The 24,319-nt window shown below is 42.5% G+C and overlaps 1 protein-coding gene across 1 annotated transcript; it reads left to right on the top strand.

Moving 5' to 3' along the window:
• The first annotated feature begins 105 nt into the window (after positions 1-105).
• LOC124260210 (AP-1 complex subunit beta-1-like) lies at positions 106-23,748 on the top strand. Its single transcript, XM_046694475.1, is given in 25 exon segments — positions 106-222; positions 2,257-2,317; positions 2,494-2,599; positions 3,374-3,509; positions 4,445-4,690; positions 5,458-5,582; positions 6,138-6,206; positions 6,953-7,019; positions 7,824-7,978; positions 8,596-8,736; positions 9,721-9,886; positions 10,941-11,029; positions 12,971-13,010; positions 13,013-13,075; positions 13,788-13,865; positions 14,467-14,535; positions 14,538-14,707; positions 14,709-14,750; positions 15,890-16,133; positions 17,499-17,588; positions 18,633-18,778; positions 19,427-19,556; positions 19,973-20,144; positions 21,237-21,391; positions 22,338-23,748. Coding segments are annotated over 24 exon segments (2,811 nt in total). The 5' UTR covers positions 106-222; positions 2,257-2,280; the 3' UTR covers positions 22,413-23,748.
• Positions 23,749-24,319: the final 571 nt, after the last annotated feature.

The raw sequence follows: 24,319 nt of genomic DNA, 5'->3' as shown, positions 1-24,319 counted from the left end.
ACAATATTTTTATGAATGATATGTAACCTTAAGTTACCAGTTTCGTCACGATTTCAATCCATATATATTTATTCATTGCGGACTTACTGATTGCGGAACCGGTTATCGAATCTCTGTTGTGAGTCCACTTCCGGTTTGATGACGGTGTCCTGTAAAATTAACATTTAGTCAGTACATTTGTGTGTGTGTTTTTACCTCACAGAGTTGAGAGTCGTTTCTGGGGTATGTAATTCATCGTGATTTTGCATTAGCTATTATTTCATCGGCTTTGACCTATTTCAACTTAGAACGATTGCACTGTTTCTGTCTTGTCACCCACAAATTGTCCCAATCAGTCAGACACACCCCCAATTAGACAGTTGAATTCTTCATACTTCGATTTTTAATGTCCTGTGAACCTCAATGCTAAGAAAATAAGGTGCAACGGTTAGGACGGTTGCACATCGTTATTACTGATACACTTTGAGAATTAACTACATGCTTATAAAATGATTACCCCAATCACAAACGTGATAAACATCACATAGCATATTGCTTTCAATCTAACATTTGAATGCGCCTACACTGCCTCTGCCAAGCTATTATATGTAACCAAACGACTCGACTTCTGTATGAATACATATGTGAGCAACATTATATTTAATTGAAAGTAGAAGACTTGTATTCACATTTGTTGCGAGTACCAATACTTGTGTGTCTGTCCACTTATTAATCATCCTTGGTAGCACATATGTATCCCGGTGTCAGGGGTTTTCGACGATGTAAGACAAAAACGTAATTTTTCTCTGTAATAATACTAATATCATTTAAAGTTTTTATTTTACTAACCTCAAGTGATAAAGGATATATTCATCTATTTCACACAAAAATATCAAGTGTTTCCTACAAAAATAGCGTTGATGACATCGTATCGTCGAAACAGTGGCCACTCATAACATCCGGGTATTTTGTATGGGTTTTCGACGATGAGCCATACTTTTTGCTCTGCACTGCGAGGGAGTGTTGTGGTCACGTGGCTTCCTATTTATATATTACCTGCCACCAGCAGACGACTGATCTTACTGAATTTTCGCTTGCTATTTTTTGTTATAAAGGCAACTGATTTTGCATCTAAAGTGGTATTAACGATCTCGGGTAAATAATATTGATGTTTGTTTGCTTTTTATATAACTTTACTTCCCGATTTCCATTGTCAATAGAACTTCTCATGACAGCGACTGGGCACCCGCCCTACCAGTGAAACTGTTTGTGCACTCCGATTGCACTCATACTCACCCAATATAGCGTGAGCAATGTAATCGTCGAAATCACCAGAACGTCGAATTCAGCTCGTGTTGGGATATCCATATACATTCCTGTCTTAAAGCTTATTTTTTACCGAGGTCAGTTATCCAGAATTCTTGTTAATTTTTCCAAAATGCAAGACAGTATCAACATATGTTAAAATCTATTTTCCAAAAATATTGTTGACAGTTTGACCTGTATAAAGGTAAATTTCAGCTCCAGTTCTATCCATGTCTACCAATATTTCACATCCTCAACAATGCTTCTGTCACTATCTTTACCTCACAGTGTTACATTTACAACATCACAATTTAAAATAGAAATCATCGTGCAGAAGCACAATGAAACTCATTATAGAACATTTCTCTCTGTTTTTTTCACCAATGAAGTTACAAATATATAACTGTTCCATTTAATAAATATCAAATTGATTTGTAGGTCAGGAGCAATTGCTTGGAGAACAATCCTTTATTCCATCTGCATCCAACAAGCTATTGATATGCTGAAGATCATGAAACAATCTATTCTTCTCCCTGTTAAGACAAACCCGTGAAGATATGGGTTAGATTAGGTCTTCATCAACCCATGCTTGTTGTAAGAGGCGACTAACGGGATCGGGTGGTCAGGCCTGCTTCCTTGGTTGTCAGACTCATGTCATCGTATCCCAGTTGCATAGATCGATGCTCATGCTGTTGATCACTGGATTGTCTGGTTTAGATTTGATTGTTTACAGACTGCCACCATATAGCTGGAATATTGCCGAGTGCAGCTAAAACCAAAACCCTGTTAAGACAAGAAAATTGGTGTTTGGCTATTTTCCACAAGGCAGACGATTAATGTATTTTTTACCCCAGCCAACAAACTTTCCCATTTCTGAAGAAACTGCACTGAAAAAGTGTGTTTCACCAAAGTGATTACCTATGATGGTGACACACCTGTGCCTGGTGTGATGATTTTCTCTTCCCTTTTCAGGTGTACAAGTAAAAAACCTCCAAGATGACTGATTCCAAATATTTCACAACCACCAAGAAAGGTAAGAAAAAATGTACACTTTTGTAATGTAGGTATCATAGTGTGAGATTTCTGTACATTTTCTCAACACCAATTTTTTTATTATTAAGTAAAGTTAAGAGTTCTTTTATCCATCTGTAAATCAGATATTTCCACAAAGAAGATAAATATATTTTTGCATTGTTACTTGTATAACAGGTGAGATATTTGAGCTGAAGGCCGAGCTCAACTCCGACAAGAAGGAGAAGAAGAAGGAGGCTGTAAAGAAGGTCATCGCCAGCATGACTGTGGGCAAGGATGTCAGGTAGGTCTGACACAAATCTGTAACCTGTGTCTGTCTTAAGTGGTGGGGTAGTCTAGTGGTTAAAGTCTTCACTTGTCACGCTGAAGACCTGGGTTCTAATATGGGTACAATGTGTGAAGCCCATTTCTGGTGTCCCCACGCCATGATATTGCTGGAATATTGCTAAAAGCGATGTGAAACCATCCTCACTCACTCACAAGAGGTGACTACATTTATATGACGAGGTGGTCTGACTTTGCACTTTGTAATTGTACCCTGAGTGTGACATTGCTGATAACAGGACTGTCTTTTGCTGAGTACATTGGTTAAGGACTGTCATCGTATTGCTGGAATATTCCTGAGTGCTGCATTTAACACCAGTCAGTGTTGTCATAGTAATCTGTGAGTGTAGAAATATAAACAATGGTGCTATGTATTCTGATGGACAAATAGATCGCCGGGATAGAAATAGCCACAAGTTCAGTTGTCTTGAGTGGAATTCAGAGAAAAGACTTCAATGCTTTAACCCAAATCTAGTTATTTAACAAAAGTGACCAGTCCAAAATGAACTGCAGAGCAATAGTTTCTACTAAGTACGTTATGATTGTCCAAGCATGGCACCTAAACATATGAAGGCCACACTGAATTTACTGTATCCTTTGATCCATAATGAATTAAGTTAAAACAGTGGATCTGTTTGCAACATTTCCTCAGTAATTGACTAGGAACTTACAGACTTATTCCAGCATCCATGTAAGTATGACAACACAGGGTGATGTGAGAGAAATGTTTCAGTGCTCTGTTCCCGGACGTGGTCAACTGTATGCAGACCGACAATCTGGAGCTGAAGAAGCTGGTCTACCTGTACCTGATGAACTACGCCAAGAGTCAGCCAGATATGGCCATCATGGCCGTCAACACGTTTGTCAAGGTACTTACAGTTTGCCATCTTCCACAGATTCGTACATCCCTTCTTAGTATGAATCTTAATTTCAGGAAACCCGTGAAAATCTGGGTTAAAATTGGTCTTCAGTCATAAGAGGGGACTAATGGGATTGGGTGGTCAGGCTCGCTGACATGCCATCGCATTCCAGTTGCAAAGAACAATCTCATGATGCTGCTCACTGGATTGTCTGGTCCGGACACGATTATTTACAGACCGCCGCCATATAGCTGGAATATTGCTGAGTGTGGCGTAAAATTAAACTCACTCACTCCTTACATGAGTAAATGTGCTTTTGCAGGAAACCCGTGACAAACTGAGTTAAATTTACATAAAATTGGTCTTCAGTAACCCATGCTTGTCGTAAGAGGCGACTAATGGGATTGGGTGGTTAGGTCGTTAGGCTTGGACTTGGTTGATACACATGTCATCGCATCCCAATTACAAAGAACAATCTCATGATGCAGCTCACTGGATTGTCTGGTCCAGACACGATTATTTAAAGACTGCTGCCATATTGCTTGAATATTGCTAATTGTGGCGTTAAACAACCATCCAACCTGTTCTGGTCATATGAGGTTGTCAGACTCTCTAACATTGTGACCCGTGAAGGTCCGGGTTAGCATTGGTCTTCAGTAACCCATGCTTGTTGGAAGAGGCGACTAACGGGATCGGGTGGTCAGGCTCGCTTACTTGGTTGACACGTGTCATCGGTTCCTAATTGCATAGATCGATGCTCATGATGTTGATCACTGGATTGTCTGGTCCAGACTCGATTATATACAGACCGCCTTCATATAGCTGGAATATTGCTGAGTGGCGTAAAACTAAACTCACTCACTCACTCACTGACATTGTAGATCGCATTTTATTGTTCCTTGACAGTGTTTATTAGGTAATAACTCGATTGTTTTGTCCAACAGGACTGTGAGGACTCAAACCCTCTGATCCGGGCCCTGGCGGTGCGGACAATGGGGTGTATCAGAGTGGACAAGATCACTGAGTACCTGTGTGAGCCCCTGCGCAAGTGTCTCAAGGACGAGGATCCCTATGTGAGGAAGACTGCTGCGGTGTGCGTCGCCAAACTCCATGACATCAACGCCCAGCTGGTGGAGGACCAGGGCTTCCTTGACCTCCTTCGTGACCTCCTCTCGGACTCCAACCCTATGGTAGGTACCCGTGAAGGTCTGGGTTAGAATTAACCTTCAGTAACCCATGCTTGTCGTAAGAGGTGACTAACGGGAACGGGTGGTCAGGCTCGCTGGCTTGGTTGACACATGTCATCGGTTTCCTATTGCGCAGATCGATGATCATGCTGTTGATCACTGTATTGTCTGGTCCAGACTCGATTGTTTACAGACTGCCGCCATATAGCTGGAATATTGCTGAGTGCGGCATTAAACAAGAAACAAACAAACAAACAAAAAGAGATTCAGCAGTAGTTAATCAATTTTGTTTTGTAATAGTATCATACCCTATAATAACATCATACCCTAATACGACCGCCTCCGTGGTGTAGTGGTTAGAGTGTCCGCCCGGAGAGCGGATGGTCGCGGGTTCGATCCCCGACCGCGTCATACCAAAATACGTTAAAATATGGTACTTGTTGGTCCCTGCCTGGCGTTCGGCATTAATTGGTACAACCAGGACTGGTCGGCTCGGAGTCAGTATAATGTGTCTGAGTGGGGTATCCATGCTTCACTGCGGCATGGTATCTCAGTGGGCTAGCATTATAAAACCAGCGTCAGTTTGGGCTAGTACAAGCAGCCGCACATATACACACACACACATGCACGTCGTCATATGAGCGAAATATTCTCAAGCACGACGTTAAACCCAATTTCACCTCACCTCACCTCATACCCTTATACACTGCTGTCAAAGAGACATACAAGGATTCCTTTGTTCTGCCAACTGACTCATGCTGTTCTGCCAGGTTGTAGCTAACGCTGTTGCCGCAATCTCCGAGATCCTGGATGCCTCACCCTCGGCTCACCAGGTGCTTGAGATGAACTCTGGCACCATCAACAAGCTCCTCACAGCTCTTAACGAGTGCACAGAGTAAGTGGCCTGTATTATCAAGGCAGATTTTATCAAACATGTTAAAACCAATCACCAGAACTTGAGGAAACTTCCAGGCTTTGAATACAGAGAGAAGTCATACCCTGTTAAACATGATATAGATATTAGTGATACCCTGATATTTATATTAATAATAGTTGTGTGTCACACCCAATATTTCCTCATATGCTGATAATGATTCCGTATCATACCCAGAAAACAATGTTGAATTATTTGCTGTTAAAGATAATGAATCAGATGATATTTTCTGATTCAACTTCCCATAATTTTCATTGTGTAATAATGGTTATCATTTGGACTATAAATTCACACCGTTTTAGCAACAAATCAGTGCAGACTTTGCCCATTGAGATAATTGTATTGGCACATTAATACATAACACTATCAGGAAAATAGTCCATCATAATCTGACCTCTGGTCATTACCATGGAGGAGCCAATCACGTTGCTTGGATTTCACGTCACACATTTGACAGCACTTATCATGTTGTGTTTCTCAGCCTCAGGTGTGTAAGAATGTTTTCTTGTGTTTCAGGTGGGGTCAGGTGTTTATCTTGGATTCCATCTCCAACTATACACCAAATGATGACAAAGAAGCCCAGAGGTGAGGACAGTGCTCCGAGTTTACTCAAGGTCGTCTGTGTGTTTGGCCGTCATCTATAACTTCTGATAATTGTACTTGTTCATGTTGATTGGAACATTATACAAACAGTAAACTACAATTATAACAAACATCCATATAATGAAATCAATGAACACATGTAACACATTTTATATTTGGGATTATAGTTTCTCAGTAAAGTATAGATTCCAGTACTTTTGTTGAGTTGAGACCCATCCGGAATTTGACTCCACACATCAGTCAGGCACCTAATCGCCTGCTCACAAAGTCAGCCGCCCCACTGACTCAGCCACTGCGGCTTCCACAAAGTCTGCAGCACATTCCACTGCAACTCTCAAAACATGCGAGTCAAATATTAACTTCCAGTTGGAGTCAACCATTCAGATATTGGAAACTAGTTTCATGATCATATGATTGTCAAAGAAATATATGCTCCGGTTGCTTCCTTGGAAGTAGACTCAGTTCAGTTGTCCGGGTTCGATTCCCCACATGGGCACAATGTGTTAAGCCCATTTCTGGTGTCCCCCGCCGTGATATTGCTGGAAAATTGCTAAAAGCGGCGTAAAACTAAACTCAGTCAGTCAGTCTGTTCAGTTGTCTGAACACATTGACCTTCATTACTGCTTTTATGTCAAATTCTGAACCTTGAACAGTTTTATTCCATGTTTTATGTTTAGTCAGTGCAATGGTTGTTGATGTAAACAAGCAATCCCTGTTTTACTTGACAGTGTGTGTGAGAGAGTGTCTCCCCGCCTGGCACACGCCAACGCAGCTGTGGTTCTGTCGGCTGTCAAGGTAAGCACAGCTGTCTCTCTATTGTCTTGAACCTCAGTGGTTCTGTCGGCTGTCAAGGTAAGCACAGCTGTCTCTCTATTGTCTTGAACCTCAGTGGTTCAGTCCTTGGCCATGAAGATCTGGGTTAGAAATGATCTTCAGTAACCCATGCTTGTCGTAAGAGGCAATTGACGAGATTGGGTGGTCAGGCTTGCTGATTTGGTTGACACATGTCATCATATCCCAATTGCATAGATCGATAAGATCGATAAGGCATGGCTTCTCGGTTCGCCAGAACTATAACTTCAAATAATTACAATCTGTCACACCCACTAACATGCACATGCATACACATCATTTTGCAACCTACTACCCAACTCCATCACTGCTGCTTGGTGGTGACATTATACAATTATAGACTCTTGTAGAGGTGGATATCGGTTTTTATTGACCTGAGTAAAACAATATCGACTGAGCTTGCGAGGTCGATATTGTTTTTCTCAGGTCAATAAAAACCGATATCGACCTCTACAAGAGTCTATAATTGTTTTATTATATAATGAAAGAGAAACGGGTTTTAACATAAACTTTTAATGCACACACTGTGCCATCTATCCGAGTGATCTGATTGGCTGAAAAGCGGGGGAAGCCCCTTCGTACGGGATTCCTTGTCTATTTTTAGTAACCCAAGTCAATATTGTAATTTATCAGAAAACTCAAGTCAATATCGTGTTTTGTAGTCAATCATGTGACTGTCTTTTGACCAATCGTGGTACAGGAAAAATGCTACCTATATAATAATGAGGCATGTCGGTTTTGGTGCAGGTGATCATGAAGTATATCGAGATGCTGGACCCCCACAGTGACTATGTGACCCTGCTGGTGAAGAAGCTGTCCCCACCCCTCGTCACCCTCCTGTCTGCTGAGCCCGAGATACAATATGTCGCCCTCCGAAACATCAACCTCATTGTGCAGAAGAGGTGAGTGTTGGTCGTGACTCTTTGGTTTTGCATCAGCTTCTTTTGAATTGTGGGGCATGGTGTAGCCCAGGGTGCTTTTGTACAAAACAGCCATTAGCACTAAGACTACCTTAAGTCTGTGGTAATTGTCCGCTTGTCACGCTGAAGACCCAGGTTCGATTCCCCACATGGGTACAATGTGTGAAGCCCATTTATGCTGTTCTCTGCCGTGATACTGCTGGAATATGGCTAAAAGTGGCGTAAAACTAAACTCCTCCCTCACTTTGTTACGGTATGGAAGTTTCGTCACCTTGGTACTAGCATCCAGTAGTCTAATTCACAGCTCAGAGTTATGCCCCTTGGGCATCCAGCAACCTAATAATATTTGGAAAAAAAATTCCCTTCACCCAAAGTATGGCTTTGTAGAAGTGACTTGGATTTCACTGATAACTGGACCCATGGAGAGGACAAGGCTTTAATGATCGGTTTGATTGTTGCAAGTCAGTGTTCTCTTAATGTAGGACCATGTTCAATTAACACCTGAAGGCTGGCGTCAAGTGCAAGATATAAACATCTGTGAGAGTGCCCCGCACTTTAAAGGGATACGCTTCTATACCTGATCTCCATGTGTGTTGCAGGGGAGACATCTTGAAGAATGAGATGAAGGTGTTCTTCGTGAAGTACAACGACCCGATCTACGTGAAGCTGGAGAAACTGGACATCATGATCAGACTGACCAACCAGGGCAACATCGCACAGGTTCTGGCGGAACTCAAGGAGTAAGTTCATAAGTCTGCAGTCTTAGATGCTTACATACTGATCAGTCAGTCTCTGTGAAGGTTTCCTGAGATGGGTTCGCCCCTTACAGGGCAGTGGGGCTCAGTGGCTTGGGCCCAGTATATGTTGTATATCTTTAGTATTGACTAATTAAAGAGTAGGAGCCAGTTGAGCTAAATGGTCATGTCACAAATTTATTGAAGTGAGTTGCATTTTTATTTCAATGTCAAAGGTTGCAGACTGTCAAGGTCATCCATACCTACCTGTGAAACTTTAGATTACCATTCAATATACTTTGGCTGTCAACCAGTCAAAAGTCTTATATATCTAATGGATAATGATAAGAAATATGACTATTATATCACCATTGGTGCCATTAAACGGCCTCAGGAGTTTCCTAATGTTACTATTCGAACAAGGACATATTTTTACATAAAACTATGCCCACTGCACTCCCCATGGGTGAATAGTGCTGAAACCCATTGCACATAGTGATGCTAAGACTACGATTACTGTAAGCTTATGTGGAGCACGGTGGTGTAGTGGTTAGCATGCTGGCCTCTCACGCCAAAGGCCCGGGTTCGAATCCCGGTGGGGACACCAAAATTTGTGACCTGGGTCTCATACTGTGTTGTGTCCCTGGGCAAGGCACTTCGTCCACATTGCACTCAGTCCACCCAGCTGTTCAATGGGTACCTGAGAAGCGGATGTATGGACCTATACGGTCGCGCGAAGCTCTTAGTAGCAGCTTTGAAAGTACAATTCCGTCAGGGTAATAATGTAACGCCAGAGAGCAGCATCGTGTTGGATTCTAGGCGCAAAAATTAGCATTATTATATTATTATTATGTTAAAGTATGGAGGTTAGGGTTGTCGTAGCATTAAGATCACTTTGTGGGACTGGGTCCTGATTCTTTAGGGGAGGATGAGAAATGTATGACATGTGATTGTGATGGAAGTGTGACCTGATCATGGGGTGTTTGTCAGGTACGCATACAGAGGTAGATGGGACTTTGTGAGGAAGTCTGTGCGAGCCATCGGCCGTTGTGCCATCAAAGTGGAGCAGGCTGCTGAACGCTGTGTGAGCACGCTCCTTGACCTGATCCAGACAAAGGTCAACTATGTTGTGCAGGAGGCCATCGTCGTTATAAAGGTCAGTAACTGAACAATGAATGAGTGAGTGAGTTTGGTTTTACGCCGCTTTTAGCAAAATTCCAGCAATATTATGGGGAAAGACACGAGAAATGAGTTTCACACATTGTACCCATGTGGGGAATCGAACCCAGGCCTTTGGTGTGACGAGCAAACGCATTAACCACTAGGCTACCCAGCCGCCCCAGTAACTGAACAAGGAAAACGATGAAGCATGTTAATAACATGGTGTTACCTGAGACAAGAGTATTGAAATATTGCAATAGTACATGCCATGTACATGTATCATTTAGAACCCATGAAGGTCTGGGTTAGAATGAGCCTTCAGTAACCCATGCTTGTTGAAGAGGCCACTAACGGGTTGGGTGGTCAGGCTCACTGACTTGGCTGGCACATGTCATCGATTCCCAATTGCACAGATCAATGCTCATGCTGTTGATCACTGGATTGTCTGGTCCAGACTCTATTATTTACAGACAGATAGCTGGAATATTGCTGACTCTTGGTGAAACTAACTCCACTCCCCTCACTCACTACTGTAAGATTTAGAGGATTATAACTCATCAATGGGGAGGTGTCTGTCGGGGGCTGAGGGAGATGTTTGTGGGTGTGGCTGGGTGGGTTCTAGAGTTCATTGAGCGAGTGAATGGATGGGTAGGTGGGTTGTCTTTCAGGCGGCCGAGCAAGGAAGTGTGTGAATAGGTGAGTGGGTGAGTGAGTGAGTGTGTTGGGTTTAACACTGTTTGGAACAGTATTCCAATTATATCATTGTGTCGGCTTAATGGTGCTGGAATACCCAAGGAGATGCAAGTATAGATTCAGACATTTGTCTCTTTTGTGATACAGAAGAGCACAGGTATGGTGCAAACCAACCAACATGCTTGGAGCAAACTGGGAATTGAACCCAGGATTGTAGGTTTCAGACATGTCAGTTCTACAAAGTGCCTTAGACAGCTGTGCCACCTTTGTGATGGAAGAAGTGTGAAGGTTTAAAAATAGCCAGTTTAATGAGATTGTGTTTAGTTTGTGTTAATGTTTGGTTGTCTTCTCTCCAGGATATTTTCCGTAAATACCCCAACAAGTATGAGAGCATCATCGCCACTCTGTGTGAAAACCTGGACACACTGGATGAACCTGAAGCAAGGTGAGTGACATTAATTAAGACACATCAATTGCGAAGGATACCACTGTTACCATCTTATCTTTTGTGTGATATCATTGTGGGCTGTATGATGTCACTCTGTGCTGTATGATGTCACTCTGCTGTATGTCACTGTGATGCATGTCACTCTGTTGTATGATATCACACTGTGTTGTACATCGCTGTGCTGCATGATATCACTCTGTTGTATGATATCACACTGTTGTATATCGCTGTGATATCCCTCTGTTGTATGATATCACACTGTTGTATATCACTGCTGCACTGAGGGATTAAGGGTAGCCTAGTGGTTAAAGCGTTGGCTCGTCAAGCGAAGACCCGGGTTCGAATCCCCACATGGGCACAATGTGTGAAGCCCATTTCTGGTGTCCCCACCGCGTGATGTTGCTGGAATATTGCATGATATCACTCTGTTATATGATATTACACTGTGTTGTATATCACTGTGCTGCATGATATCACTGTGTTGTATATCACTCTGCACTGTATTATGTCACTCTGTGCTGTATGATACCATTGCACTGTATGATATCACTGCTGTATGATGTCACTCTGCACTGTATGATGTCACTCTGTGCTGTATGATGTCACTGCACTGTATGATACCACTCAGTGCTGTATATCACTGCTGCATGATGTCACTCTGCACTGTATGATGTCACTCTGTGCTGTATGATGTCACTGCACTGTATGATACCACTCAGTGCTGTATATCACTGCTGCATGATGTCACTCTGCACTGTATATGATGTCACTCTGTGCTGCATGATATCACACTGTTGTATGATATTACACTGTGTTGTATATCACTGTGCTGCATGATATCACTGTGAGGTATATCACTCTGCACTGTATGATGTCACTGCACTGTATGATACCATTGCACTGTATGATGTCACTGCTGTATGATGTCACTCTGCACTGTATGATGTCACTTTGTGCTGTATGATGTCACTGCAATGTATGATACCACTCAGTGCTGTATATCACTGCTGCATGTCACTCTGCACTTTGTATGATGTCACTCTGTGCTGCATGATATCACACTGTTGTATAATATCACTCTGCTGTATATCTCTCTGTTGTATGATATCACTCTGCACTGTATGATATCACTCAGTGCTGTGTGTCATGCTGTTGATCACTGCCAAATTGACCGCCGCCATATACAGTAAAACCTGTCTAAAAGCCGCACCCCACGGACCCGAAATAAAATGCTGGTTTAGACAGGGTGCCGGATTAGACATTAATGATCATAATATCGATGTAAAATGGCGGAGCAAAATTTTATACTGGTTTTGACAGTGTGCCGGATTAGACAGGTGCGGTGTTGGCAGGTTTCACTGTAGCTGGAATATTGCTGAGTCGCGATTGTAAAACTAAACTCACTCACTCAGTGCTGTGTGATAGCACTCAGTGCGCATGATATCACTCTGCTCTATGATATACGGAGCATTATCACTCCAGTGCTGTATGATATCACTCTTTCCAGTGCGATGATATCACCTTTTATTACTCGCCCATGGAAGATACTGCAGTGTAATATTTTACGTGGCAATATTACACTAGTGTAATACCACAAGACATATGGCGTCATAATGGTTACAGTTATGACATCCACAATATTAATGCCTGTCGCGAAAATGGTAATAGACCTTGCTTGACTCGAGGAAAATTGATATGAGTGTCATCACACTGTAATAGTCTACAGGCAATTTCTTTCAATTTATGTAATAAAGTTGCTTTTCATTTCGTTTGATACCAAATCATTAACTCCTTTGAGAGGCATCTTAGAAGATATATAGGTGAAGGAAAACCAAGTTCTATGGATAGTCAACTTCTTTATTGCAATGAGTAACTTCGTTGATTAAAATTGGTATTACACTGAAGGTCGCTTAGTATCTTCTATGTGCATAATTTCAGGGCATCCATGATCTGGATTATTGGAGAGTATGCTGAACGCATATTGACAATGCTGATGAGCTGCTTGAGAGCTTCCTGGAGGGATTCCAGGATGAAAACGCACAGGTAACAACCCCAGTAGTTAAAACAGTCCCAATGTCCACCATTAAAAGTTAGTGTTGCATGTGTTTTGGGTAGCTATGAATGAAAAAAAAAGAACCAAATTGTGCTGGGTTCTGTGTAGTCTTTTGAGAACAAATATCAGTACATATCATGAACATTATCTCATAGCAAGGGGTGAACCCAAAACATTTAATGATTCTTTCTTTTCCTGACAGAAGACTTTGTAATTCCTTCTGATCTTCGATCCTGTGACACAGAACCCAACTGTCCTTACTCGCCTTGGTCACCCCTGTCCTCTTTTTGTTAATGGAACTCTCGCTTGAATCAATCTATCAGCTTTTTCCTCTAATTCATCTCAATGCATATATCTGGAGTGTAGATATTGCCAGTGTAAGAAAGAAAGCCCGTCCCAACGTCCGAGGAGCGGGTGAATTTTGTGGAGGACGGGTTAAAAAATATCTAGTCAGTCCTCATGTCGGGTCAATATTAGCAAACCAATGACATATATATAATGATTATAACCTTTTTGAATATTTACTGCCGAAGGTGTTTTATTTATGTTTGGAGGACAGGCTAGCTTTTGGCAGGACTTGTAAATAATTTGACCTGCCAGTCCTGTGGACAGGCTAGATTTTCTACATCTTTCCTACACTGATATTGCCCGTGTGAGAGCCTCCCTCCCTGTTGTAAATGTGTTGCTGTGTTGCTGTTGTAGGTTCAGCTGCAGCTGTTGACAGCTATAGTGAAGCTGTTCTTGAAGAGACCAACAGACACCCAGGAGCTGGTGCAGCAAGTGCTCCAGTCTGGCCACACAGGTGAGGTGGAACATCTTTGTTTGTTTGTTGTTTAATGCTGCACTCAGCAATATTCCAGATTTATGCCGGCAGTATGCAAATGGTTGAGTCTGACCAGACAATCCAGTGGTCAACAGCATGAGCATCGATCTTATGCAGTTGCAATACAATGACATGTGTCAACCAAGTCAGCAAGTCTGACCACCAGATCCTGTTAGTTAAGCCTCTTGCGACAAGCATGGGTTGCAGAAGACCAATTCTAACCCGGATCTTCACGAGTCAGGTGTAACATCAGTTGTTTGTATATCAAATAAGCAATGCCATTGAACCAATCAAAGCACAGTAGACTACAGTTATGAGTTCATAATCACCTCTAAGGACCACTAATTTTAGTTTCTTATAATTGTAGTTTGTTTCATGCATTTTCAACTAAAGTAGATCTTGTTTCTAGAACCAAGAACAGTATGTTATATCTGTGTTTATTATGGACATGCTTTGAATCACTTCTTCAATGGTCCTTCATACCATTGAGAATAAGATAAAGTATGGGAAATGGGCTCAGTTTGAGATGAAGAGTCCTTTGCGTTTCTGGTTGGTGAGTGTTTTACTTTGTGTTTTCAGGATAGTGACAACCCCTGATCTTAAGTGACCCGTGGTTACATCTACTGGCTTCGCTGCTGTCCACGGACCCTGCTGCAGCCAAGGAGGTGGTCCTGGCGGAGAAGCCTCTCATCTCAGAGGAAACTGACCTGATTGAACCTACACTCCTTGACGAGCTCATCTGTCACATCTCCAGCCTGGCTTCAGTCTATCACAAGCCTCCAAATGCATTTGTAGAGGGCGCGGCAAGGATACAGGCTCTCACTGCCACCACGGTCACAGTCGTAAGTACCCATTGTCCAATTCATAGCAATTCCAAGCTTGAATAGATAGTCAGACTCTGTGACTTCATTGATTGCTTATCACTGTATGCCATTAGTTTAAAATTGTTGTTAGTATCTATCACTGGAGAGGCTGGTGCAGTCACATGTAGCATGTATAATGCTCAGGGTGGTGACACGGCTCGGATATACCTCCTTATATTCATTACCACTCTCTCAGTTACTGTGGATGTGTATACCTCTTGCGGTCGCGGTAGCCTAGTGGTTAAAGCGTTGGCTTATGTCACGAAGACCGGGTTCTCAGACTCCCACATGGTTACAATGTGTGAAGCCCATTTCTGGTGTCCCCTGCCGTGATGTTGCTGGAATATTGCTAAGAGCGGCGTAAAACCAAAACTCAGTCAGTATACCTGCGGGGCGGTGGGGTAGCCTAGTGGTTAAAGCATTCGGTGGTATGCACTCTCACTGTATACCTGCAAGTAATGGAGACTGCACCAGTGTTTGATGTTATGAGCATCTTACAACGGGCATGTGTTGTTGGCAGCTTATTTGACCACATGATTTGGCCACAGTTGTGAGGTTGCCAAAGTACACAGTGCAGAGTTACGTCCCTTGGAAACATCTAAACCTAAATCTGTTCAAAACTCGGTTCGTTCTGACTATAGCCTTCCAATATCAAGCTGACACATTGGGATATACGTTGAGTACTGTTAAAGTAGCATTACACACAACTCGCTCTCTCCACACGCACGCACGCACGCGCGCACACACACACAATACGCACGCGCCCGCACACTCACACACAGAAATACAGACATGGACACACAGACAAACAAACAGAAACATACACAAAGAGAGACACACACACATATTCACCATGTTTGTGTAATAAACTTGAGCATCATGTTAACCCCTCCCACCCTCTTCCTGCTCTACGAAGCGGTTCTCACAGGTGGTGGGTAACAAAGTGGTTAAGGCGTTACCCCTCCATACATAACACATACCGGATTCATACAGGTTCGATTCCCCACATGGTACAATGTGTGAATTCCCATTTCTTGTGTCCCCCATGCCATGATATTGCTGGAATATTGCTAAAAGTGGCGTAAAACTAAACTCACTCACTCACTCCTGCTCTACAGTGGTAATCTGGGTGAAGAGGTGCCAGGCGACACACCCAGCCAGCAGGCGGCTGCTGTTCCCCAGGCGACTGTCATCCCTGGAGCAGACTCCCTCATCGGCGACCTCCTGGACATGGACCTGGACATGGACCTGGGCGGCCCCACACAGTACCAGCAGCAACAACAGCAGCAGATGTTCACCACACCAGCACAGCAGATCTCCACATCCAATATGGACTTCCTCGGGGAAGGTCTGGACAGTCTGGTGAGTAGACGCTGTTGTGACAGGATATAGGTACACGCTGTTGTTTAAGTGTAGTTAGACTAGACGCTGTTGTGACAGGATATAGGTACACGCTGTTGTTTAAGTGTAGTTAGACTAGACGCTGTTGTGACAGGATATAGGTACACGCTGTTGTTTAAGTGTAGTTAGACTAGACGCTGTTGTGAGAGGATATAGGTACACGCTGTTGTTTAAAGTGTAGTTAGACTAGACGCTGTTGTGAGAGGATATAGGTACACGCTGTTGTTTAAGTGTAGTTAGACTAGACGCTGTTGTGACAGGATATAGGTACACGCTGTTGTTTAAGTGTAGTTAGACTAGACGCTGTTGTGAGAGGATATAGGTACACGCTGTTGTTTAAGTGTAGTTAGACTAGACGCTGTTGTGACAAGTGTAGTGCATTGTAGGGGCAGCCATCTTGATCTTCTGAGACCAATACAGTTGTGTTTTTCAATCTGTCAACCCAATTCAGTTTTAATGCAAACTTTCAGTAACTTTTAGGTAAGGACTTTCATTCTGTATGGTTAGTTTAACAGAGATTTGTCCTACAGTTCAATTTGGGAAGTAGAAAATCTGTTTATTGATTCTAATGAATGAAAAATATATCTTTTTACGTGGCATTTTATAACAAGGAAACTGTTACATAGACATCCTTACCAGTGATAATACCAAACTCTGATCAGTTTATTCTGACACGCAGGAAGCCCAGTTGTGATGTTCCCTGCCGTGATATCTCTGGGATATTGCAAAAAACGGCATTAAGACTGTACCTTCACTCAGTCACTCACTCACTTACATACTGATACGACCGCCTCCGTTTTGTAGTTGTAAGAGCATCCGCCCTGAGAGCGGAAGGTCGCGGGTTCCATCCCCGACCACGTCATACCAAAAGACGTTAAAATATGGTACTTGTTGGTCCCTGCCTGGCTCTCGGCATTAATGGGTACAACAAGGACTGGTCGGCTCGGAGTCAGTATAATGTGTCTGAGTGGGGTATTCATGCTTCACTGCGGTATGGTATCTCAGTGGGCTAGCCCTATAAAACCAGCTTAAGTCTGGGCTAGTACAAGCAGACGCACATACACATACACACGCATGCACGTCGTCATATGAGCGAAATATTCTCAAGCACAACGTTAAACCCAATTTCACCTCACCTCCCTCATACTGATACACTATTTTACAAAGGTAAAAAGTAAAAGATGTTAGGACAAACCTTACGACTTTCTGAGAGCACTTTATTTCAAATAATATGTCAGTGGGCAACCATACTGTGTCACTATTTGTACTTGCATCCACTGGAGACTAGATTAGTAGATATTGTCATTGATGACATTTTTGTTTCAGCTTGGTCCAAATCTAGGTGGGGATACATTAGGAGGTCTAGGTGATATATTTGGTTCAGCACAGTCACAGTCCTACGTTCCACCTCAAGAGGTAAGCATTGTCTGTTAGGGTGACCATTAGGGCTATAATGATTGTACACCACTCTATTACAATAGGTGTTGTGAGTGTAAGTTCTGGACCACTGATTTTTGTGCAGGTGTACATGATGCAATGTGTTGAACTGCAGGTGTCATGATACAATATGTCGTACTGCAGGTGTTCATTATGCAATGTGCTACAGGTGTTCATGATACAATGTGTTGTGCTACAGGTGTTCATGATACAATGTGTTGTGCTACAGGTGTACATGATACAATGTGTTGTGCTACAGGTGTTCATGATACAATGTGTTGTGCTACAGGTGTTCATGATACAATGTGTTGTGCAACAGGTTTCATGGTGCAGGTGTACATGATGCAATGTGTTGTGCTACAGGTGTTCATGATGCAATGTGTTGTGCTACAGGTGTTCATGATACAATGTGTTGTGCTACAGGTGTTCATGATGCAGGTGTACATGATGCAATGTGTTGTGCTACAGGTGTTCATGATACAATGTGTTGTGCTACAGGTGTTCATGATACAATGTGTTCTGCTGCAGGTGTACATGATACAATGTGTTGTGCTACAGGTGTTCATGATGCAATGTGTTGTGCTACAGGTGTACATGATGCAATGTGTTGTGCTACAGGTGTTCATGATACAATGTGTTGTGCTACAGGTGTTCATGATACAATGTGTTGTGCTACAGGTGTACATGATACAATGTGTTGTGCTACAGGTGTTCATGATGCAGGTGTACATGATACAATGTGTTGTGCTGCAGGTATACATGATACAATGTGTTTTGCTACAGGTGTTCATGATGCAGGTATACATGATGCAATGTGTTGTGCCACAGGTGTTCATGATGCAGGTGTACATGATACAATGTGTTGTGCTGCAGGTATACATGATACAATGTGTTGTGCTACAGGTGTTCATGATACAATGTGTTTTGCTACAGGTGTTCATGATGCAGGCATACATGATGCAATGTGTTGTGCCACAGGTGTTCATGATGCAGGTGTACATGATACAATGTGTTGTGCTGCAGGTATGGTTAACTGCGGCTAAGGGGAAGGGGATGGAGATGACAGGTACATACGCACGACGCTCCGGCCAGATATACATGGAGCTCACATTCACCAACAAAGCCATGCAGGCCATGGCAGAGTTTGCAGTACAGTTCAACAAAAATAGGTGAGAACTTGGAAACACTGTTAAATACACAGTATTCAGTTTACTGTATCCACTTTGGGTTCCAGGTAATAACAACCAGGGTTGGTTGCAGGAGGCAACATAAATGAATCAGATGGTCAGATTCGGTAATTTGGTCAGATGGTCACATTTGGTCAGATGGTCAGATTCGGTCATTTGGTCAGATGGTCAGATTCGGTCATTTGGTCAGATGGTCAGATTCGGTCATTTGGTCAGATTCGGTCATTTGGTCAGATTCGGTCATTTGGTCAGATGGTCAGATTTGGTCAGATTCGGTCATTTGGTCAGATTCGGTCATTTGGTCAGATTTGGGCATTTGGTCAGATGGTCAGATTCGGTCATTCGGTCATTGCACTCCAGCTGCTTTAATCGCTGCTGCAATCACTGGTTTGTCTGGTCCAGACAGAATTATTCTCACTTTGCCATTGTATCACTAGAATATTGCTGAGTGTGGCATAAATCAACAAACAGTTAGTGACCTAGTTCAACAAAGTTCTAGTGTTTGTGCATTTTGACAAAATGTTGACACAAAAAGATGGTGTTTGATGAAATCATCGGTATCCACTTCATGTTATGTATGTTACTCACTCCTCCATTCATCAACTCACTCACTCACTCTTCTGTTTTCAGTTTTGGTCTGACGCAATCCCAGCCGCTTCAGATCCAAAGCCCCCTTCCCCCCAACAGTACAGCGAGCACGTCCCTGCCGCTAGGTACTAGTGGTGCCGTACAGAAGATGGACCCTCTCATGAATCTACAGGTGAGTACAAGGACAAATTGCTAGAGTTCCTGCAAGCAGCTGAACTGTCACACCTTAACGGGACACAAGGTCCCCGGTCTCCTAGGTCAAGCTGCCAAACATGGTCACCCATCCAGGGACTCCCTGTGACCAATGTTGCTTTGCTTCAACTGATTTGTGACCAGGGTGCCGTTGTAAAAGCGATCTTAGGACTAAGGTGACCGTAACTCCCACACCTTGACATAAACTTAAGGTAGTCTTAGCGCTAAGGTTGTTTTGTACAACGGCACCCTGGGTATCCCTCCTTGTTTCAGAAAGTGTCCTGAAGACCTTTTGACAAGTGGTTATCTTATTTTCAGAGGAAGGGCATAAATGGCTCCTTTTAGCTAGTCTGGATTCAGATTGCCTGTGATGGGAATGTTGTTTTGTTGTTGCAGGTTGCCATTAAGAACAACATTGGCGTGTTTTACTTCAGCACAGCTGTGCCTCTGCATGTGTTGTTCGTTGAGGATGGTGAGATGGACAAGAAGGAGTTTTTGGCCACATGGAAGGAGATCCCATCCACCAACGAGGTCCAGTACACCATCAATAATGTGCAACACAACGCAGGTAGGTCACTGTCAATAATGTGCAACACAACGCGGTAGGTCACTGTCAATAATGTGCAACACAACGCAGGTAGGTCACTATCAATAATGTGCAACACAACGCAGGTAGGTCACTGTCAATAATGTGCAACACAACACGGTAGGTCACTGTCAATAATGTGCAACACAATGCAGGTAGGTCACTGTCAATAATGTGCAACACAACACTGTAGGTCACTACCAATAATGTACAACACAAGGCAGGTAGGTCACTGTCAATAATGTGCAACACAACGCAGGTAGGTCACCATCAATAATGTGCAACACAACGCAGGTAGGTCACTGTCAATAATGTGCAACACAACACGGTAGGTCACTACCAATAATGTACAACACAACGCAGGTAGGTCACTGTCAATAATGTGCAACACAACAAGGTAGGTCACTACCAATAATGTACAACACAACGCAGGTAGGTCACTGTCAATAATGTGCAACACAACAAGGTAGGTCACTACCAATAATGTACAACACAATGCAGGTAGGTCACCATCAATAATGTGCAACACAATGCAAGTAGGTCATTATCAATAGTTATACCACTAGGGTGTGTTATGTCCATTGTTCTGGCAGGTTGAGTTTCTGCGTATCAACCTTCTATCTGCACGTGCAGAGGTTGATATGTGGATAACAACCTTGGCGGTGCAGGATAGCACCCCTCTGCAACAAGGGTGATATGGATTCAACGCTCTAGCCTGACGGCTCTCGCTGGTCGAGTGTTGAAATCCAAAATACCCTTGAGGAGGGTGCTAAGGTATACTGAGCAAAACAAGTAGGTCACTGTCAATAGTGTGCAACACAGGTAGGTCACTAGCAATAATGTACAACACAGGTAGGTCACCATCAATAATGTACAACACAGATAGGTCACTATCAATAATGTGCAACACATGTAGGTCACTATCAGTAATGTGCAACACAAAGATAGGTCACCATCAATCATGTGGAACAAACACAACCCAGGTAGCTCACTGCCAGTATGCATTAAAGGCTACCCCATGATGACAACCTTCTCCCATGTGGATGTACTGACAATCTGTATGCTCATGTTCAGACACAGTGTCCCAGAAGCTGAGGAACAGCAATATCTTCACGATCGCCAAGCGGAACGTTGAGGGCCAAGACATGCTGTATCAGTCTCTCAAACTCACCAACGGCATCAAGGTGTTGGCCGAACTGAAGATTCAACCAGGCAATCCTTCATTCACGGTCAGTACATGTTCGCTGTTTATGAGTTTATATACCTATATATAGACATAATACAAACAGTAAAGGCATATATTGTATATAGAAATATGAAAGCATCATTTGATCCTTAACCCCTTTATAGGGGTATATAATGTGTACATCTGAATCATTGAAGAGTCTCGGATGTAGTTTTTGTACTGGTAAATCATTTGTCATTCAACAATTATTCAGGCTGACAATTGTTTGATATGACATTGTGAACAAAAATAAACAAGTTAATAAATTTTGTTATGAGGTTTCTGTAAATCTTGTGGGGTGGTGGAGTAGCCTTGTGATTAAAACGTTCACTCGTCCCTCCGAAGACTCGGGTTCGATTCCCCACATGGGTACAATGTGTGAAGCCTGTGTCCCCTGCCATGATATTGCTGGAATATTACTAAAAGTGACGTAATCCGTCACTCACTCACTCTCTCCTCATAACAACTAGGTGGTGGTTTAACTTAGTGGTCAGAACGTCCGCTCTTTCTTGTGTCCCTCTGCTATGATATTACTGGACAATTGCCCTGAGATCTGTCAAACTATACTCACTTACTCTCCCCGAAATATCAATCACTGGATTGTCTTGTCCAGACGCATGCATTTAAAGCCACTGTTGTGAAAACATCACTGAAATCAACATTGAAAACAACATTCATAGAAATGATTGGTTGGTTTGTTGCTTAACGCTGCACCCAACAATAATTCCAGCTATATGGCAACGGTCTGTAAATAATCGAGTCTGGACCAGACAATCTGCTGATCAACAGCATGAGACTCGATCTACATAATTGGGAACCGATGAGTCAACCAAGTCAGCGAGTCTGACCACCCGATACCTTCAGCTGCCTCTTGCTCTTAGAAATGAAACATTATCTGAAGCCATTTCCCTGTTTCTGTGCATCTAACCTGTTTCTACTCTTACTTGCAGCTGTCACTCAAGTGCCAAACAACAGACATCTATTCTGGAGTACAACAGTCATATGACACCATCCTGCACAACTAAACGCAACCTGCCACGGGGTGTGGCGGTGTCGCAGCGGAGGTGGAGGAGGACAACGTGTGTGGTTGTTGTCGGCCATGGAGTCGGTGATGACTCAGATCTGAATGTCGGAGACCACAAACCAACTACTGCTTAGCAGCCTGTTTACAAGTGGTGTTCATATTTTATGTTAACTTTGTCAGATTCAGGCCTCCAAGTACCAGCCAAACATTAAATCTGAAACATAAATTTCATATACAAATACTGTTTAAATGAATCATATTCACTGACTTGAAATGTGAGTACATAGTATGCTTTTGAAATATGAAATTCTTTATAACTTAAATTCAGCTTGTACTATTTTCAGTACAGACATTATTTTGTGTATTTTACACATCGTTTACTCCAAAATGACAAATAACTGCTCCTGAAGATTTTGAGGATCAATTTGCTTTCCCTCCGAAAAAAAGTTAACTTGGAGGCGTGAGGTTTGACACAGGCCAGCATGGTAAATCAAGGAATTAATGCTAAATTAGCATGAGTCACGACCACTAGCGGAAAATGTATCATGAAATTAATGTGAAAAGCCCTGCTTTTCTATGACTGCTTTTGATTTGTCAGACATTTTTACATCGTAATTAAGCAATGTTTTGATTGTCATAGTGAGTTTTTAGATTACCACATATTACCGAAGATAAGCCAAGTTTTGGGGACTGAAAAAGGCAGTCCATAGAAGGTGGGGTCAGGGTCTCAACAGGTTACTCTTTTGTCGAACTTTTTTTTTTGAGAGAACATCATATGGCTACGTGTGAACGAACAAGAGAAAACGACTTTGTTAGTGAAGACGACAAAATTTGTATCTGATAGGTCACAAGCAACACTGTCATAAATAGAAGCACCGTCTAAATCTAGGTCTCAAATACGTTATTACGTTATTTATTGTGAGGTCTGTTCTGTCATTGTTTCCAGGTGAGTGCAGTGAATCTGACAGGAACATATTCCAGTATGTCCAGATGAAAACATGTCACTTCGCTAATTCAAGGGACTTTTTGCATCCATTTCCTGATACTGCAGCTTTCTGGGTACTTGCAGTGTAAAGCACTCTGAGCATTGTATGTTCCGCTTATTGTCACCACTAGTTAATTACAATGTCTAGTAAATCAACATTCCAAAATGATTAGGGAATTATGGTACAGTAGGCTTGTTAATTGTTGTTGTTTAAGAATATTTTGGATTACAAATCTGTGGTCAAGATGAATACTCTCTCACTTAGCCTGTTTATGTCACTGTGAACCTGCAGTTTTATTACCTATGTTACGCATTATTGTACATACATGAAATAAATGATATATACATCTTTGATCTTCTTTTGTCCATGTAGGGCATGTGTCTGACAAGAGTTACCTCCCCTAGACGTGCCAGACACCTATGATTGCTTCAAATCCTGGTTCCTGTTTTTAGAATAGTCAGCACCAAACACTTGTTCAACAAAATGATAAACATTTAAGACCTGCATTACTTCAGGCTTTCCTCACACATTAGTTTGTGCTGGGTGTTGTTTAACACAGCACTGTACATGGCGGCGGTCTGTCAATAATCAAGTCTGGACCAGACAATCCAGTGATGAACATCAAACATTGATTTACACTATTGTGATACGATGACGTGTCAACAGAGTCAGCAAACATGACCACCCAACCCCTCTTGTCGCCTCTTACGACAAACAAGGGTTGCTGAAGACCAGTTTTAACCCTGATCTTCTGTGCATTTGGTGAACAATAACACATCCAGCCAGGGCCATGTCCCCAAAGTGAACATACAACTACGATTGTCAAAACAGATGTACAGATAAGCTGCGTATCTGCGTAAATTACGCAAATATTAATGTGAAAATTCAATTCTTATTAAGTTTATTGCATACAAGTATGCTT

Source organism: Haliotis rubra, unplaced genomic scaffold, assembly GCF_003918875.1.
Source record: "Haliotis rubra isolate DU_JTF1 unplaced genomic scaffold, ASM391887v1 Scf754, whole genome shotgun sequence".
Lineage (NCBI taxonomy): Eukaryota > Metazoa > Mollusca > Gastropoda > Lepetellida > Haliotidae > Haliotis > Haliotis rubra.
The sequence above is the reverse complement of the archived record's forward strand: the minus strand, read 5'-3'. Positions and strand labels throughout refer to the sequence as shown.